Below are 18,706 nucleotides of genomic sequence, written 5' to 3' on the forward strand. Positions count from 1 at the left end.
TTATATAGTTATGTGCCACGATATGAGCTTGAGTCTTAGGATCAGTGGTTAGGATGGAGGCGTATATTGCCGATTAAGATGGGTAGCTGGATTTAAGGATGTGTGGGCCCTGGTAGAAGGAGGACTCGTGACCACCTTTGTGTGCGTTTTACATGAGATACCTACTATCCGGTTGAGACTGCTTTAGTCCAGTGAGAGTCTCTAGTGTGTATTTATATTTATCAATTATATAAATATGGAATTAGCTAATTACGAGATGTGTCTGCTAGTTATGAATATGTGTGGATGGGTTAATTTCCACACGGATAAAAGGAATAATGAAATTTGAAATTAAATAATCAAAGTTTTTATTTTATGGATTCGTGAATTCCGAGGACGGAATTCCTTTTGTTAGGGGGGAAGAATGTAATACTCCGATATTTTTAAAGGATTAATTAATTAGGACTAATTATTTTATTTTATTCTTCAATGATTTATTTTATTTTATTGAGTGCTAGATTAATTATCTTATTTTAATTAAGTTATATTTCGTGATTATGTATGATGATTGATTGTTTGCGTGGTTGATTATTGATTGAATTATTGGTGTGTTGATTTTATTGGTATTGTGTGACTTAGTTGTAAATTCTTATTTGTTTATGTGCTTTATGTAATTAGTTATTTTAATTTCAGTATTTAATTAAGTATCTTATTTATTTAAATTAATTGGATTGGGTTTAAGGAAAGTTGGACCAAAAGACGTGGTCTTGGGCTTGTATGAAACCTTATTGGGTTAATTAATGAAGGCCCGTAATTATTTAATTATTTAAATGATCACTTTTTGTATTAATTATATATATATATATATATATATATAATTAATTAATAATTGTTATGGAAATATATATGTAGATATATATTTATTGATATATATATGCATATATGATTTAATTAACTAATGGGTTAATTATGGAAGGAATATATATTTATATATATATATATATGTTTATAGATATAAATTATTTAAAGATTATTATTTTAATTCATAATACTAGTTGGAATAGGATTTGGAATTTAAGGTGTATAAAAATACACATAAAGCTTTAGGGTTAAAGGTTTTACACGTTAGAAAAATAAAATAGACAGAGAGAGAGGAAGAAGAAGGGCTGACAAGGAGGAGGTCGGGTCTGAAAAGGAGGACGTCGGAATTAGAAGAGATAATTAAAGCTTAAAGCGTCGGTTTCGTTTCGAAACCTTCAGGCGAGTTCTTCTCTAACTTTCCTCTTAGAACTCATAAGGATTTCACCTTGAGTATCAAAATTTAAGATTAAATTTATTGATTAAATGATGGTTAGAACGGAATCTTAAAAATATGAATTATTATATTTTATTTTTGGAATTTTAGATTTTTATTGTTTTATATATGTGTTGTATATTTTGTTTACATCAATCGATAGGCTGGATCTAGACCCAAGAGGGTTAATTAGTGTTTCTAGCATTTATGAGAATTTTCTGGAATTTTTAGATTAATTTTAGAATGTGTTTTATATTTTTTGGAATTATTCAAGAATTATTTTCTATCTTAATTTGGCAAAATTATATAGATAATTTATAATATATATATATATATATATATATATACAACACTGGAGGCGGCGTTTGTAAGGTGGGCGCAACAATAGGGTAGTAATCTGGTGTAGGACGGTGCATGGTAAGAGGTTACACCACTAATCTGGGCCATTGGAATAGTTTAGATATAAGTGGAATGATTCGGTGCATTGCGGTGTACACAAAAGAGTGCACATGTGAATCTGGACCATGGATTAAGTTTGGTCAACAGAAGATTGATCTGGTGTGGGTGCATACATGTGAGCTCAAGTGAGCTAATCTGGTGTGGGTGCATTTGTGTGAGCTCAAGTGAGCTAATTAAGTGTGGGCGCGCTCACAGTAGTGTTTGAGCTCAGCCAATTATTTTGCCTGTTTGTGACATAAAATTAAAACGGTCATAACTTAGTCATTTTAAATCGAAACTGGGTCATTCTTGAGCTCAAATTCAAGGATTTTTCGTCCTCTTTCCAATGGTACCAATTTCATTATCAGATTCTCATCCTAATAAGAGATATTTACGTTTTAGTAAGACGGTGTCGGAAAACTATTTAAACCGGTATGGAGTATTTAGGGGAAACTATTTCTGACATATTTAGTAGCATTAATTTGTGTAAATATAATAAATTAATAATTTATTATGGAGGGAAGTGTGTGTGGGTATATATATATATATATATATATATATATATATATATATATATATATATATATTTATATATGCGTATATATAGTTTAATTCGTTTATGAATTGTATAGAAGGATGAATATATGTATATATATATATATATATATATATATACATATATGTATATTGATTTTTAAAAAAATTAAGGATTATTAAGGAAGGTGTTAAACACACATATATATATTAAATAATATATGTGTAGGTATATATATAAATATATATCATTTAAAATGATTAATATTATCATTCTTATTTGTTGTATCTTGATAGGTTGATTATTAAATCAATAATATGCGTATAATATGCGTGAGATAGTTATGTATGATTTAGCGTATTGTTAAGTTTCAAGTGATTCATGGTTAAGATGTAGGTATGGATGAATTGCCAAAGGATTAAAAATATTACATAAATATTTGTATGAATATAATACATACATGGGACGCATGGATGAATTGCTAATTAAATGTATGAATAAATATACCTGTGGAGGCATGGTTGAATTGCCAATGTATAAATATATATACACGGATGCATAGTTGAATTGCCAATGTATAAATATATATACTTGTGGAAGCATGGTTGAATTGCCAATATATAAATAAAAATATTTGTAACGGCATGGTTGATTTGCCAAAGCATAATTACGTTGTTATGTGTTAGATGATTAAAATATCATCTATGGTTGTTGTATGTATGGATTGGATTAGGGTTAGATATTCTTAAATGAGAATAGTTTAGTACTTACTGGTTAGTGTATTATTTTACATTAATAAAATAATATTGAGGAAGACGTGGATGATTTGTCAAAACTTGGATTTTGGATTTGTGATTTAAACAATTAAAATCATTATCGGGTTGGGATTAAATAGAGTATTTCTTTTATTATAATTTGTTGTTTAAATGATTAAACAACTGACTAGGATGGGATTAAGGTCAAAGGAGTTTTTATAAAATGAAATGGTATCAGAGCCTAACCCAGCCGGAAGTGTGCCAACGGGGACGTCGGGCCTCCAAGGGGGGGTGGATTGTGATGACCCTGTGGGCGGGTGTGCCGTGGGCGGGTGCGAGAGACACTGTCAGGCTACCACACTGGCGAGCTACGGGTGCGGTGCACAGTCCCACATCGCCTGGGTGGAGGAAAGGTGAAGTGCTTATATGTAAGTTTGTCACCTCCAATTGGTATGAGGCCTTTTGGGGTAAAACCAAAGAGCAAAACCGTGCGGGCTGAGACCCAAAGCGGACAATATCATACCATGTGGTGGAGCGGGTCGTTACAGTGCAAGCCATATATATCAAACCATTCAACTATACCAATGTCATATTTATCAAACCATTCAACCATACCAATAAATACCTTACTAATAAGCATTCACTAAACATTAAATAGGAAAAAAAAAATCCAATGCACCTTCATAAACTTGCAGGAACTGGAATAGTTAATTTACCAAAATAATCATCCTAAACAAGACCCAGTTTCACCTTCAGTAAAGGTACCACTTTCAACACAAACAAAAAAAAAAACCCATGTAGAACCACTTTCATTGTTCATCCTAGTCAAAAAGTAAGCATGCCTATACAAGTCATCCTATGCAAAAAGTAATACTAGTTTCAACAACTCCAAAAGTAGTACTATTTTCACCATCATACACAAAAGTAATTGTTGTACTAATTTAAGTCATACCCTACACAATTCTGCATATGTTACTGAGATACCAAAATCCATCAATAGTCCATGCAAACTAGCCAACAAGTAATGACTTGGAACATTAAACAAAGCATGAATAAGAACCCGATAAATGCAAACTGTCCTAAAAATAAATGCAAACTGTCTTAAAAGTAAATGCAAATAAATGCCACCAGTTTATATAAATGTCAATTCAATGCCATGCCACCAGTTTTTTTTTTTTTTTTTTGGATAAGTATCAATGCCACACCAGTTTTGGCAATGTCAATTCAATATAATAAAATAAATGCCACTAGTTTTGGCAATGTTAATTCAATGTAATGCCATACCAGTTTTGGCAATGTTAATTCAATGCAATGCTACACTAGTTTTTTTTCAATTTTTTTTTTTTTTTGGATAAGTATCAATGCCATACCAATTTTGGCAATGTCAATTCAATATAATAAAATAAATCCCTTAACTTTTAGCAATTACAATTCAAATGCAATAAAATAAATGCCAACAATGTAAACTCAATGCAATGCCAAACCAGTTTATTTATTTTTGGATAAGTATCAATGCCATACCAATTTTGGCAATGTCAATTCAATATAATAAAATAAATCCCACAACTTTTGGCAATTATAATTCAATGCAATAAAATAAATGTCAGCAATGTAAACTCAATGCAATGCCACACCAGTTTATTTATTTTTGGATAAGTATCAATGCCACACTAGTTTTGGCAATGTCAATTCAATATAATAAAATAAATCCCATAACTTTTGGCAATTACAATTCAAATCAATAAAATAAATGCCACTAGTTTTGGCAATGTTAATTCAGTGCAATGCCACACTAGTTTTTTTTTTTAATTTTTATTTTTTTTTTTATAAATATCAATGCCACACCAGTTTTGGCAATGTCAATTCAATAAAATAAAATAAATCCCACCAGTTTATATAAATGTAAATTCAATGCAATACCTAATACCACCAGTCTTGGCTGTCTTAGGTTGCTTGCGATAGGAGAGTAGGCACGTCAACAATATTAGATTATGTAACATTAATAACCTATTTATACAGTTTTGAGCAAATAATTAGGTCATATCAAAGGCACAAATAAGTATTATTTTAATGCAAATAGGATGTTAAGCACAATATACCTCACTAGTTGTGATTGGAACATCTACAAAGTTGGAAGTCTCAATGTGAACACTACCTAATGCACCCCTTCCTTGTGTTGTCAGTCTACTGCTACTACTTCCCCTACCACTGCCAAATGTACCCCTTCCTTGTGTTGTCATTCCACTGCTACCACTGCCCAATGTACCCCTTCCTTGTGTTGTCATTTCACTGCTACCACTGCCCAATGCACCCCTTCCTTGTGTTGTCACTCCAATGTTACCACTACCTCTAGTCTCTGCTATTTTTCCTCTCACAGTCCCTCTAACAGTCCCATCACCTCTTCCTTATGTTGTCCCTATTGCTCTTCCTCTCTCAGTCCCTCTAACATTCCCATCATCTCTTCCTTGTATTATCCCTGTTGCTCTTCCTCTCCCAGTCCCTCTAACAATCCCATCACCTTTTCCTTATGTTATCCCTGCTGTCCTTCTCCCAGTCCCTTGTATGGCTGCAACTCTTCTAATTATCTCATTCATATTACCTCTACCATTCCCATCACCTCTTTGATTCTCAACATCTTAAATGTCACCATTAGAAATATGCAATATTCCAAGTTGAGGGTTTGAAGGCCTGCCTCCTTTGCTTTTTGGTGGTCAAGGCTCTACTCATTGATTTTTGTAGGTCCTTGCGTTGTGACCATGAGCTTTACACTTTCCACACATAAGGTAAGGTCTTTGTCTAAATATATTTTTTGATTTAGATGTACCTTCAGCATGAGCTTTCATTCTTGTTTTCTTTAGCCTTCCGGGAGGTTTCCTAGCTATTGGAGAGATCAAAGGCACAAGTGGTAGTTTTTTCATGTGCCTAAAGACCAATGGATTGATCTTGAATGCATATGCCTTAAAAAATGTTGACCTATGGTGGTAGGCATCAACATATTCTTCAATAGGTAGTTTCTTCTTAGTCATAACAGCAATGGCATGCTTGTATGGGATACCTGTGACATTCCATTCCAAGTATGCATAATTTCTCTCTTGTAGATTTACAAACTCATTGTCAATCTCATCTTGGACATCATAACAAGATAGTGAAGAAAAATATACTGCACAATTCTTTGATTCCTTCTTGTTTACCAACACTTTAGCCTTTGCAGCTGGACACAAAAGCCCCGTTTGTTGCCCCATGCATTCCCTCCTCTCATGAAACCTTGACATTAAACCCCTTCTAATCATCTCAAACATTGTAATGATAGGCTTGTCTCTTGCCTTTAATATGTGTGAATTCCATGATTCATACATATTATTACTATTAAGACAACACTTAGAAGAATCTGTGAACTTAGACTTAGTCCAAAACCTAAATGGGATTCTGCAGAACCAGTCATATGCCTCACCATTGAGTACCCTTATATTCTGCATATGTTTCTCAAACTCAGGTTCATTGAATGCATTTGCAGCATTCCACACCATTTGTTTCAACTCCATGTCTGGATATTTCTTCTTAAAGTTCTTATGCAAGTGCCTAACATAAAACCTGTGATCTTGACCACCATCCAAAGATGCAAATGTGTCCACCAAGCCCTAAAGGTAACATATAAAACAATTTCTCAGTTAGCTTTATATATAAACTGCATATGAGTACATCTAAACAAAATAACTGAATTACTTCAAAAAAATATAAATAAAAATTTTACCTTCTATCTGTCTGAAATCCAAGTTATTGCTTTGTGGGGACTAATAACAGCCATCAACTCCTCTATGAACCAATCCCAGCTATCCTTAGTCTCTGCTTTAACAACAGCAAGTGCAATAGGATAAAAACTGCTGTCTCCATCTCTACCAACAGCACTAAGCAGAATCTGATTATAAGGAGTCTTCAAGAAACAACCATCCAATCCAATGAAAGGCCTACAACCCTCCTTAAACCCCTTCCACATTGCATTTAAAGAGAAAAAGGCTCTCTCCAATCTTGTTGACATCCCATCAGGCTCCAACTTTGCCTTTACCTTGCAAACACTACCAGGATTTGTCTTCATTACAAGGGTATATTCTCTAATTTTGGAAAACTAGTCCTCATGGTGGCCTTTATAATCTGCAAGGCCTTCCTCTTTGCCCTCATCACTTTGAACCTAGACACTTCAATCTCTAAGTTATCAGCAACATGGTGTTGGATACCATCATTTTTCCATTCAGGTAGCTTCCTAAATTTGTGCACATACTTCTTTGAAATGTAGGTAAAAGTTACTTGCCTATTTATCTCAGATTCAGGGCAATTAAGATTATGAGGTTTAATTGTATTTAGCTCAAAGCTGCCATTTCCTCTCAAAGAGGCATGTATCCTCCATCCACATCCATTCACACATGTAGCAATGACCCTTTTTCTTTTATTCTTCTTAAACCTTATGTCATACCTGTTAGCAATAGCATGCTCTCTCAAGACAGCTGTAAATTCTTTAGCATTCGCAAACTTTATGCCTATAACCAATTCTTTGTTCCTCATCTCTTGCAATTTTGGTTTTTGGTTGTTTAGGTGCACTATTAATCTCTTCATCATCAGATTCACTGTGAATATTCCATAACTCATCACTTGGTGCATATAAGGACACATCATCCAATTCCTCGTCATCCACTTTAATATTACCAAACTCATCATTCTCAGCATTATGATTTTCAGCATTGTCATCACTGTCAGCATTCTTATTCTCAACATTTTGATTTTTAGCATTGCCATCACTGTTAACATTTTGATTTTTAGCATTGCCATCACTGTTAACATTTTGATTTTTAGCATTAAAAACACTGTCAATATCAGTGTCAACTTCTTCTTCCATTGATCTAACAGCTTCATTTGGCTTACTGACATAAATGTGGATCAGCGGAATATTAAAATTGTATGTCTCAAACATAGCCATCACACTTAGGTCATTAAAAACTTGTAATAAATGCCCATGGATGGGATCCATATAGAAAATCTTGCCGTGTGCATTCAAATGAAGGCTTTTGAGCATGCCTTGAAGTTCAATGTATGACATTGTATCACTGTCCACATCATCAAACAACTCCAAGTCACCTCCAACATACTTGTTACGCTTGCCGAAATTGCCAGAATGATGCAGGTGAATTAAATGACTTGTCTCCATCTTCTAAATAGTTACAAAGTACACAACACCACTAACAATGAGTAAAACTCTGAAACTATCCATGAATATCAGAGCGGGATCTATAGATCCATCATACAATATGCATGGCATGGACACTAAAAAACATGGTTAGTGTACATGTACAATAAAGAACAATGTGGAAATTAAAAAATAATAAAGTTATTATAGACATGCAATATTAAAGTCAGTATACATGTACAATAAAGAATTGTAATAACCCGGATTTTCACGGATTTTTTTTTTTCCGTTGTCTTTTCCTTTTTGGGTTCGGTTTTTCATCACTTAATGTCGTCTCGAGTGCTCTGGAATGATTTCCGTGACTCTTTTCCTTGGATTGACAACTTCCTTTGGGGATTGTGCAATTTCCATATTTTATTTTTCCGAACACTATTCACATTTTGTCTTTTTCTCGTTTATCCTTTTTCCTTTCACAACCTCACTTTTTGTGCTCGGATTTGATTCCGGTTTTGCATGCATTCATGATATTTGATTTCCATGATAGTGGTATTTTTACGTTTCTAGAAAAGCATGTTGATTGCTTACTTCCTTCATAAAGGGGCATTAATCCATACTTTAGTGTAATTCTTCTTAACTTGTGGGGTTTTAGTGTAATTAAATAAAGTAATTATTTTTCATCTTGGGGACCATTTTGCAATTAAATTTGAAAGATATTTTCAAAAAGAACCTTTTTGCAATTTTTGAAAAGTGTGACAAGTGTCACACTCTCATTGGTCCACTTGTTGACATTTGTGTGGAAACACTTTGATGCATTGGATGATGACATTTGGAGGGTGAGGATCACCCACTTGTTGGCCTAGGATTGGTGCACTTATTAGCTTGGATAGTTGACAAGTGTAGGTGTGGGATTAAACCTAGGAAGGAGCCATGAATTGGTGACAAGTGTAGGTTCATAATTTAGTCTTGCAAATATCTTTGGGCCACTTTGGGATTATAGTTTTAAAGGAGGGTTTTTGTGCAATTGACCATAGATGTGTGCTGTGAATATGGTGTAGGATCACATAGTGAGTGGAGGATTTCTATTTCCTCCACTCACACATTTTCACATTTCATCTCTTTCTTCCTCATCACAAAACCCTAGCCTCCATGGATGAAGCTTGAAGCTTTAGGCATTGACCTTGATCTTTGAGGCCCTTCTACTTACTTTAGACTATAAAGCTTGGAATACTTTTTGTTCCCCTCATCCTCCTCGTCAAAACCCTTGAAGGATCTAGCCTAACTCCTAATTTTGCTTGGTATCTAGGGATTCAATTCTCTAGTGAGGTATTGATCTATTATTTTAAAGTATTTTTATATCATTATTGAGTGTTTTACATGCATAGAAGAGAAGGACTTGTATTCTGCCCTTAAACTGTTTTAACTTGAAATAAATCTTGTCAAATTAAATATATAACATGAAAATATAATCAATTAGCTTCCATTTAGTTTTGGTTTTATGTAATTTGGATTTAAAATGAATTAATTATGAATTTTTGAAGTTGCAAGCTAGTTGTTGGAAATTTAAATCTTTTTTATCAGGTCCGGAAATGAATTTTTATATGGAGTTGTGGTGCTTCAATTACCTTGAAATTTTTACTGGAACTTTCCCCATGGATTTTACACTACTTAGAATTTTTTCAATATTTTAGAGCATTTCTAAATTTTTTTAAAAATCCATGACTATCTACTGTCCATGTTTTTATTGCAGCTAGAAAACATATTTTTAGATAATTTATTTCACTAACCTTTTAACATTGGATCATGGCTTAAATTTCCAGTTTTACACTCTCATATGTTTACTTCCAAAATAAATTAGTTTTGCCCAATTTGGATGTCAAATGAATTTTTCATGAATTTTCAAAGTTGAAAGCTACAGGCTAAAAATGTGTTTTCTGGGCAGAATTTGTTTCAAAGTTGTGGGTCAAAACTGTTTCAATTGGGAAAATATTTTATTAAACTAAATTGATATTATCAAATTACAGTGTTTAAGCTTTCATTGGGCTTTGGATTTATTCAATTTGGATTAGAATTGAATTTTTTATAAATTTCCCAAGTTGAAGGTAACAAGCTGAAATATCTGTCTTGCGGACCAAAAATTTAGGACGATTTCATTTCGGTGGTAATTGGGATTTTCATTCCAATTGAGGCAGGAAATGTTTTAGGATTTATATGTGTTGTATTGAGTGTTTCTCATGATTATACAACTTATATGTATGCCTTGTATCAAATTTAGAAAGTTGGTAATTTTTATTTCTTTATATATGATTTAAAATTCATGATGATATATAACTTTGATTTGAATTGTGGCATGCTAGAAAATCATGTTTTAATATATTTGTTAACATATATTAAATTGGTATTGATTGAATAAAAAATGCATATTTTATTTAATATTTATCTCTTGTAAAAGATTAAATCCCATGCCCGTACCTTGCAAGAAATTGACTTGTGATATGCTTTTAAATTATGTCTTAGCATGTTGTTTAACATATTTTAATTTGAGAGTATTTGGACAAGTATGAAAATCTAGAGATTTTAATTAAAATGATTAATTAAAATCTAATTAAGGGTTCCATTGGCCTAATTAAGTGTTTAACTTAATATTTGTGATAACTATGACTTATGTTCTAGCATATGTTAATTTGGAACCATTTGATATTGTTTTAGAAGTTAGGGATTTGATTATCATGATTTAATTAAATTCCACTTTATTGTTCTTATGGCCTAATTGAGTTTTGATGTGGTGTATGTAATGACCATGCTATATTGTTTATCATATATTAATTGGAGGCCATTTAATTGAGATTTGAAACCTAGGGAATTTAATTAGTTTATAGATTAAATTCTGTTTCTATGGTATTATTGATTAACTCATGTATTTGACATTGATAGTATGTTTAAAGCATGACTTTTGACTTATAATGAATTTATGAGTTTATGTTTTCAATATTGGATTATATTGTTATAGCGTGTAACGAATCGCACTTTGAAGATTCGACATTGTCATCCTATAGTAGTTGTGGATTTAGAGCATGTGTTGTGTGGATACAATCTACTTGTGCATGGAAGGTGACTTAGTGCATTATATAAATTACGTATAAGTTGTAAACTTATTTGATTATTTTGGAGTCTTGGAACATTATTACTGTGATATGGCTAAAGTTCGGCTTTAGTGCGGGAGGTATGAATTCTCCCCAATTGAGATAGTGCGCACTAGGGTGGTCTTCCCAGCGGGTTAATACCCGGAATAACCAATTTGTTCTTGGTTTAGTCCGAGACGTGATGTCCAAATCCTTCACTATTTGTCTTTGCATTCAATTCCAAGTTATCAATCATGTTTATATTGTGATTGTGGTTTTGGCTATTAGCAATTTGATGTTGTTAAGTACATCCATACTAAATTGCTATGTTTAGTTGATTTAGCATTTAGATTTCAAGTTGATAACTTTGAGAATCTATATCTAGTTGCTTTGTGTAAGCATGTTTCTATCTAGTTGCTTTGTGTAAGCATGTTTCTAACTAGTTGCTTTGTGTAAGCATGTTATATCTTGTTGCTATGTGTAGCATGCTCTTGTGTTGTTGAAATTGCATAAAGGATGTGTTTTATGCTAAAAATGATTTAAGGTAGCTAGGATGCTCCCTGAGTCTCACCTTTGACATAGACGTTAGGTGGAATGAACCACAATGATTAAATCATGTACACTTGTAAAACGTAGGTCGATGCATGCTCATTTCCTACGAGTAGTTTTATGTTACTCACCCCTACGATACTGGGACATATTTCAGGTACAGGATACAAGATTGGAGATTGCAATTGCTTGGGTGATTTGCTGAGTTGAGCTTCTTTAGAAACATTCTTGTTCACATGCAAGTGTTAGCATGTTTATGATTTGTCTATGAAATGTAATTTTTCAAATGTTGTAAATGAGTTGTAATAAGGCCATGGGCCATTGTAGCATGTTTAAAATTCCATTTTACACTTGCGTGTATGTTCACATTATCACACAATAGCATATAATGCAATTTGATCATGCCATGGGGAGTCATTTTAATACCTTAGGGATGACGTACATCTCTAGTGGCCACTTAATTTCCTTCGTTTCCGCATTTCGGATCCGTTATCAGGTCATTCTTTTGGTTCATCACAGGACACAATAGGTTGAAAAATCTAGGGTCGTCACAAGAATAATGTGTAGCAATAAATAATAAAGTCGCAGTGTGTTTGGAATAATTATTCAAAGACAAGAATAAAAAAATAAAAAAATAAAAAAGAAACCTAACTTTTTAGGCTATGTGGTCCGCCATTATGAGAACCAGCAACTCTTAACCACATAAACAAACAACACAAACATATAAAATAGCAAAAATGTATTGAATGGAGATAGAAATAGCCAATTCGACAACTTATAGTAAATATATATATATATAAATAATTTGTTATGCTAGGAACCACAAAAGCAATCAATATGTTATGCTAGGAACCACAAAAGCAATCAGAAAAAAATTTGAAACAAAAACCCTAACAAAGAAGGGAAAAAAAAAATCACTGTAATATGGATCACAAAATCAAATGAGTCGTAGCATTCAATCAGTCAATTACAAAAAAAAAAAAAAAAAAAAAAAAAAAAAAAAAAAAAAAAAGGCTTAACTTTATAGACATACTGTAGAGAGAGAAATAGATATATAGAAATCCTAACATATATCACAAAAAAGGAAAAAAAAACTTTAACAAAGAAGGAGAAAAAAAACCTTAACAAAGAAAAAAAATTACCCTAAAGAGAGGAAAAAACCTTAATAGAGAAGGAAATGTAGTGAAGTCATTTAACAGGGAGAGAAAAAAATACCCATCAATAAATTTCATATATTAAACTTTAATAGAGAGAAAAAAAAAAAAAAAAAAAAAAAAAAACATAATAAAGAAGGAAAAAAAAACCTTAACAAAGAAGGAAATTTACCCTAACAGAGAAGAAAAAAAACCTTAATAGAGAAGGAAATGTAGTGCGGTGATTTAAAAAATACCCATCAATAAATTACATATATTAAAACTCTAAAAAAAAAATAATAATAATAAAAAAAAAAAAAAAAACATAACGAAGAAGGAAAAAAACCTTAACAAAGAAGGAAAAAAAAAACCTTAACAAAGAAGAAAAATTACCATAATAGAGAAGGAAAAAAACCTTAATAAAGAAGGAGATATAGTGTGGTGATTTAACAGAGAGCGAAAAAAATATCCATAAATAAATCACATATATTAAAACTCTAATAGAGAGGAAAAAAAACCTAACAAAGAAGGAATAAAACCCCAACAAAGAAGGAAATAAAACCCTAACAAATAAGAAAAGAAACCCTAACAGAGAAGGAAATTAAAATTCTTACCTTGAGAAAAATCACATGGACATAAATAAAATAGAAAGATAAATAAGGATTAACAAGAACTTACATTCAGGTTTCGCAAAAGGACATGAACCAACCTTTGATCTTTAAACGATTTATACGTTTAGGGTTAATGGAACTTAAAGCTAGGGTTTTTAGTTTGCAATGAAAAATCGTAATCACGATCGCAACCTAAGGCTAGGGTTCTGGTTTCTCTCGATAGAACATGACCCCTCCTTGTGATGATGAGAATGGATTTAGAGTTTTTGGTATCAAGAACGTGAGATTGCGATTGCAACCGGCTAGGTTTGTGGTCGCTCTCTTAGGAACGCGAGGCAGTGATGATGCAAATGAATGGAAAATGGAATGATTTAATGTTTTAATGAAAATGGGTGTGCTGCTTGCAAAATGACGTCACTGTTTTAGTGTGTCCTTTTTGGTCTTTTTACAAAAAAAATTATTTTTATATATTTAATAAAATGCTTTAGTAAGGGTATTTTGGTCAATTTAAGTTTTAAATGTGTGAGGAGGACCTAATTGCACCAAATTGAAACTTCAGGGATGTTTTTTGCAGGGGAGGGGGTGTGATATGCACTATATGCATACTTGATGAGTGTTTTTTGCACTTGACCCTATATAAAATACACACGCACACACATATATGGGCCTATAGTAACACACACACACACACACACACACACACCTATGCCTTAAATCCATCAAGGGCCTCTTCGCTACCAATCCAAAACTAAGTCCTGTGGCCCAAATAACATCAAGTCTGGTCCATTGCAAATTAAATAAATATGACAAGGAATTAAAATAATTAATTACACATGATGCACAATTAATATAAACATGTAAATCAACTAAACAAATAAACAATTAAATAAAACAAATCAAATAACTAAATAACAAATAAATAAACAAATAAATAAACAAATAAATCCAATTAAATCAACTAAACTAATTAATTTAAATAAAATAAATCATTTAAAATATAGGAGTATTACAATTTTTCTTTCTAGTGAGTTCTTTTTTTCTTTTTCTTTTTTAAATTCTAGCAAGAAACTCACACAATCATAAACGAGTAGACGAGTCTCCGTTGTTCTTATTGAAATTTGAATCTTCAACTTTTAATTTTTAGGGATGAAAAATAACTAACCCATGAAGTACAACTCTTAGCAAAGGAAAGTAAAATGTCATGGTATTTAGAGGCAGGCTTGTGGGAGGTTGAACATTATCCAACAACTAAGACCCATGGCACAAGCACTTATTATGACACCATAGAATTATTAATCTTAGGCCATAAATGGTTCGGCATTCAAAATGCCATGACTTTACTTTCCTAATGTCAAACTGAAAGTACAAAGAATTTTTCCCTAATTGTAGAAAGAGAAACTTTACACTCCCAATGATTTTTCCAACTCCTTTTCCCTCTCAATCCCCTCTATTTATAGACGGTTATAACCACCACTGAGCTGGTCCTATCTTGTTCTCCTTTGGTTGGACTCGACTTCCCTTATTTTATTATGGCCTTCTGAAATGACTTTATGGACCTGGGCCCATACGGCGCGAGCTTGCTCCATCTCGTTCGTCCACATCCGACTCGTCCTATGCAATGTGGATCACACTAGACCCGGGTCATTTTGATGTCCTCATCTGCCCCCAATAATCTCTTTCCTCATTAATGAGGGTGAGATTATTGAAAATACACGATCTTGGTCTGACGGCTTGGAGTAATGACTCGAGGAATCGAACGGCTGGCACAAGAACCCAAGTTTCGAGATCTGCAGCACCACTTTTTGCCTTGACCTTTGGAGTTTCATGTCGCTTTTACTTCTCCTCTTTATAAATCCTGGTCTCTCAACCTTCACCCTTCCTCTTACTTCTCGCTCCACTCTCTGTTGCTTTCCTGCACATTCCGGCAATCCTTCTTAATTTCTCCGGCAAGTCCTTCCTTTTCGATTTTTAGCTACTGTGTCATTGCTGAGTTCATCACAAACTTTCAAGGTTAGTTTTTTTTGTAAACTTCTCCTTAAGAGACGCCTTTACTGCCTAGAACTCTTCCCTTTTTTCATGGCTTCCCTTAACCTGAACGCCGTTCGATCCAAGAATTGTATCCCTCGCGACGTTTCTCTCAGAGTCTACCCAACAAACTTAGACGAGAGATCTGGTGAGGGTCTTCTTCCTGGGGAAGTTTTATTCTCTGCCGTTCACTTGAATGTCATTAGGTTCCCCGTACACCCATTCTTTTGTTGTGCTTTCAACAAATTGGGGCTTTGCCCCCTGCAAGTTAACCCAAACTTTTTTAGGGTAATTACAGTCCTCTTGCTCTTGAATCGTGATAGGGGTCTCAATCTTGACATTATTGACCTTCTCCTCTGCTATCGGATTAACAAGATTTCACAAAACGACTTGTACTATCACTTCTTTCCTATTGACAAATGGTCAATCTGCACTAATAAAAGCTCATTTGAAAAAGGTTGGAGGCGGAATTTAATTGTGGTTGGTGGGAATTGGCGGACTCCGCTCGGCCATTCCTTCCCTATCCCTTCTTCCTTTAGAGCATGTTCTGTCTCTGGCTACAAAAAGCTAAAAACACATCCTTCCGAATGCCACTGTAAAAGTTATCTTTCCCGTTTTTGCACTTTTCTTTGTAGATGCCTTCAAATTCACCATGATGAACTAGTTTATAGCGTCTGCAGGGCTACGCTAGATACCTTGCAAGAAAGCGTGCTGAACGATGTCCCTTCAGCTACTGATTTGCTTACATTTGATAATCTTTCTGACATCTCTTTTTTAGGGTCTACAATGGAGAACATTCAGATCCCATCGTTCAGCAGGAGGAGGCGTCTTGCTCCCACCCCTTCTAACGCTCCTGCCGTCATTCTATCACCTACACCTGCTTCCACATCATCTCTCCCTGCTGTCTCTGCCCCAGAGCAAGTTGTGGTTGCCCCAGCTGTGACTCAAGTCTCAACCCGTTCTGCTGATGCGCCCTCTGAGCTCACCCATGCTGAGAACCCTGTCATGGGGGCCATACTACTGAAGTCCGTCCTGCTGCCCCCGTCATTATGCCATCAAACATCTCGTCCGACATTTCTTCAGAGAGCACTCACGATGCTGGAAATTCTGAGGGCAATGGGGGGCCAGCTAATGTTGTTCTGTCGGAAAAGAGTTTGGGAAAAAGGCCAATGCCTGAGGGCGGTCATGATCAGAGTGATATTCCACCGACCCGAAGGATCAGGATGGCTTCCTTCAGGGTTACTGAACCATCACCCCCTGCCTGATTCTTCATTCCTGAAGGCGAGTCGGCCAGAACCTCTGGTCCTATCCCATCCGTTCTTCCATGGCGACCTTTGCTCAGCCGTGAAGATGGATCAACCATTGGCCCCACTGACTCAATATACAAAGACCCCCTCACTTCATTTGCTTTCTACAAGGGTTTCTGGACCCCCAAAGACCTTGAAATCCAGAACAAGCTATCCTTTGGTGAGATGTTCCAACGGTTCCCGACCGCTGCTATGGAGGTGACTCTTCTTCTACTGAACTGTGTTCCTTTTCAGTTATGATTCCTTAGTAACTAGTCTGACCCGAATTTCTTTTTCTTCATGCAGACTCTGTTCGGGATGTTCACCTTTCAAAAAACAATTGAAACTCTGAACAAAAAACTTAAGTCTCTCTCTGTGGGACTCAAAAGGTCTGTTGAGGCAGAGACTCTTCTTGAGGCTAGAGTTGCTGAGCTAGAGTCTAAGCATAGGGACTCAGAGAAGGGAGCTGCTGACCTAAAGGCAGAGAAAGACGGTCTGGCAAACGAGAGGGATTCCCTCAGAGCTGAACGGGATTCCCTGAAGACCGAGCGGGATTCTCTTCATGATGAGGTTGACATTTAAAAAACTGAGAAGAGTGTGGCTCTAACAGAAAGGGACTCTCTCAAAGCCGAAAAGGGAGACCTTCAGCGCTCATTCATTGCTGAACGGTTGTCGCACGCGAATTCCCAAGAAAAACTTCTAAACGAACGGTTTTCCCTGATGAACATGATTGGCAGAGTCGAAGGGGGTATGAGAGCTCTCCTTGCTCGCTTTACCAGGACCAGTGCCATCCGATATGCTGAAGGGTACAGAGACGATTTTGTTGACCGTTCTCCCCCTGAAGGTGAATCAAGTTCTTGCGCAAGTCCTGATGAACTGGACGCTTCTCTGGACATCCACCCCCCAAACAATTATCAAAATCCTCCATGCGACCCAGCCGAGAACATTTTTATTGAATGCATAGAGGTCACATCTTCAGGAATTGTCCCACCCTTTCATCCTCTGAACATTCTTCCCCTTTCTACCATCGTGCCCTCTTCATCTGTTGCTGCCGAAAGACCTATGCATGCTGAGGGGATGATTCATCTCGACTCTCCTTCTAAGGATGATAGGGCAAATAGGAATGGAGATCTCGATGGTCCAGAGGAAGATGGTGGCGAAAATGACAGGCTACAGTTTAGAGAAGATCAGAACTGAAACCCAACAGCAGTTTTTTTTTTTTTTTTTTTAAATCTGCATGTATGGTTCTACGTACCTTGGGGCCTTTTTGGCTATGAATGATAATGTTTTTGCTCAGCATCATTTTCCTCCATTTAGTTTTCTATTTTCAGCTTTGCAGTGTATTTTTACAAGTGTTTAACGTTCGGCCATGTCACCATTCTGTCCTTTTCTTACTCATTTCTGAGCAAGTGTTTGGTGTTCGGCTTTAAGTGCCAGCTGCCACTAACTTGCTGAATGCCTGGCGCTCGGCCTGAACGCCTCTTGCCACTTGGCTTTTTCATTTTTCGAGCAAGTGTTTGGCGTTCGGCTTTAAGTGCCAGCTGCCACTAACTTGCTGAATGCCTGGCGCTCGGCTTAAACGCCTCTTGCCACTTGGCTTTTTCATTTTTCGAGCAAGTGTTTGGCGTTCGGCTTTAAGTGCCAGCTGCCACTAACTTGCTGAATGCCTGGCGCTCGGCCTGAACGCCTCTTGCCACTTGGCTTTTTTATTTTTCGAGCAAGTGTTTGGCGTTCGGCTTTAAGTGCCAGCTGCCACTAACTTGCTGAATGCCTGGCGCTCGGCTTGAACGCCTCTTGCCACTTGGC

The 18,706-nt window shown here is 35.2% G+C and overlaps 2 protein-coding genes across 2 annotated transcripts; both read right to left on the minus strand.

Annotated features, from left to right (window-relative positions):
• Nucleotides 1–5,526: 5,526 nt before the first annotated feature.
• On the minus strand, nucleotides 5,527–7,094 carry LOC132304590 (uncharacterized). Its single transcript, XM_059802345.1, has 3 exons — nucleotides 6,801–7,094; nucleotides 5,826–6,639; nucleotides 5,527–5,636 (listed from the first exon to the last, which is right to left on the minus strand). Exons 1-3 carry the CDS (start codon nucleotides 7,092–7,094, stop codon nucleotides 5,527–5,529), a joined length of 1,218 nt encoding a protein of 405 aa, XP_059658328.1.
• Nucleotides 7,095–7,511: 417 nt separating this feature from the next.
• Nucleotides 7,512–8,198, minus strand: LOC132304591 (uncharacterized). The gene has a single exon (XM_059802346.1). The coding sequence runs from the start codon at nucleotides 8,196–8,198 to the stop codon at nucleotides 7,512–7,514; it is 687 nt and encodes a 228-aa protein (XP_059658329.1).
• Between the last annotated feature and the right edge of the window lie 10,508 nt (nucleotides 8,199–18,706).

The sequence above is a fragment of the Cornus florida genome, unplaced genomic scaffold (genome assembly GCF_030987335.1).
Source record: "Cornus florida cultivar Cherokee Brave unplaced genomic scaffold, ASM3098733v1 CherokeeBrave_3.0.0_Hap2_Chr04, whole genome shotgun sequence".
Classification (NCBI taxonomy): domain Eukaryota; kingdom Viridiplantae; phylum Streptophyta; class Magnoliopsida; order Cornales; family Cornaceae; genus Cornus; species Cornus florida.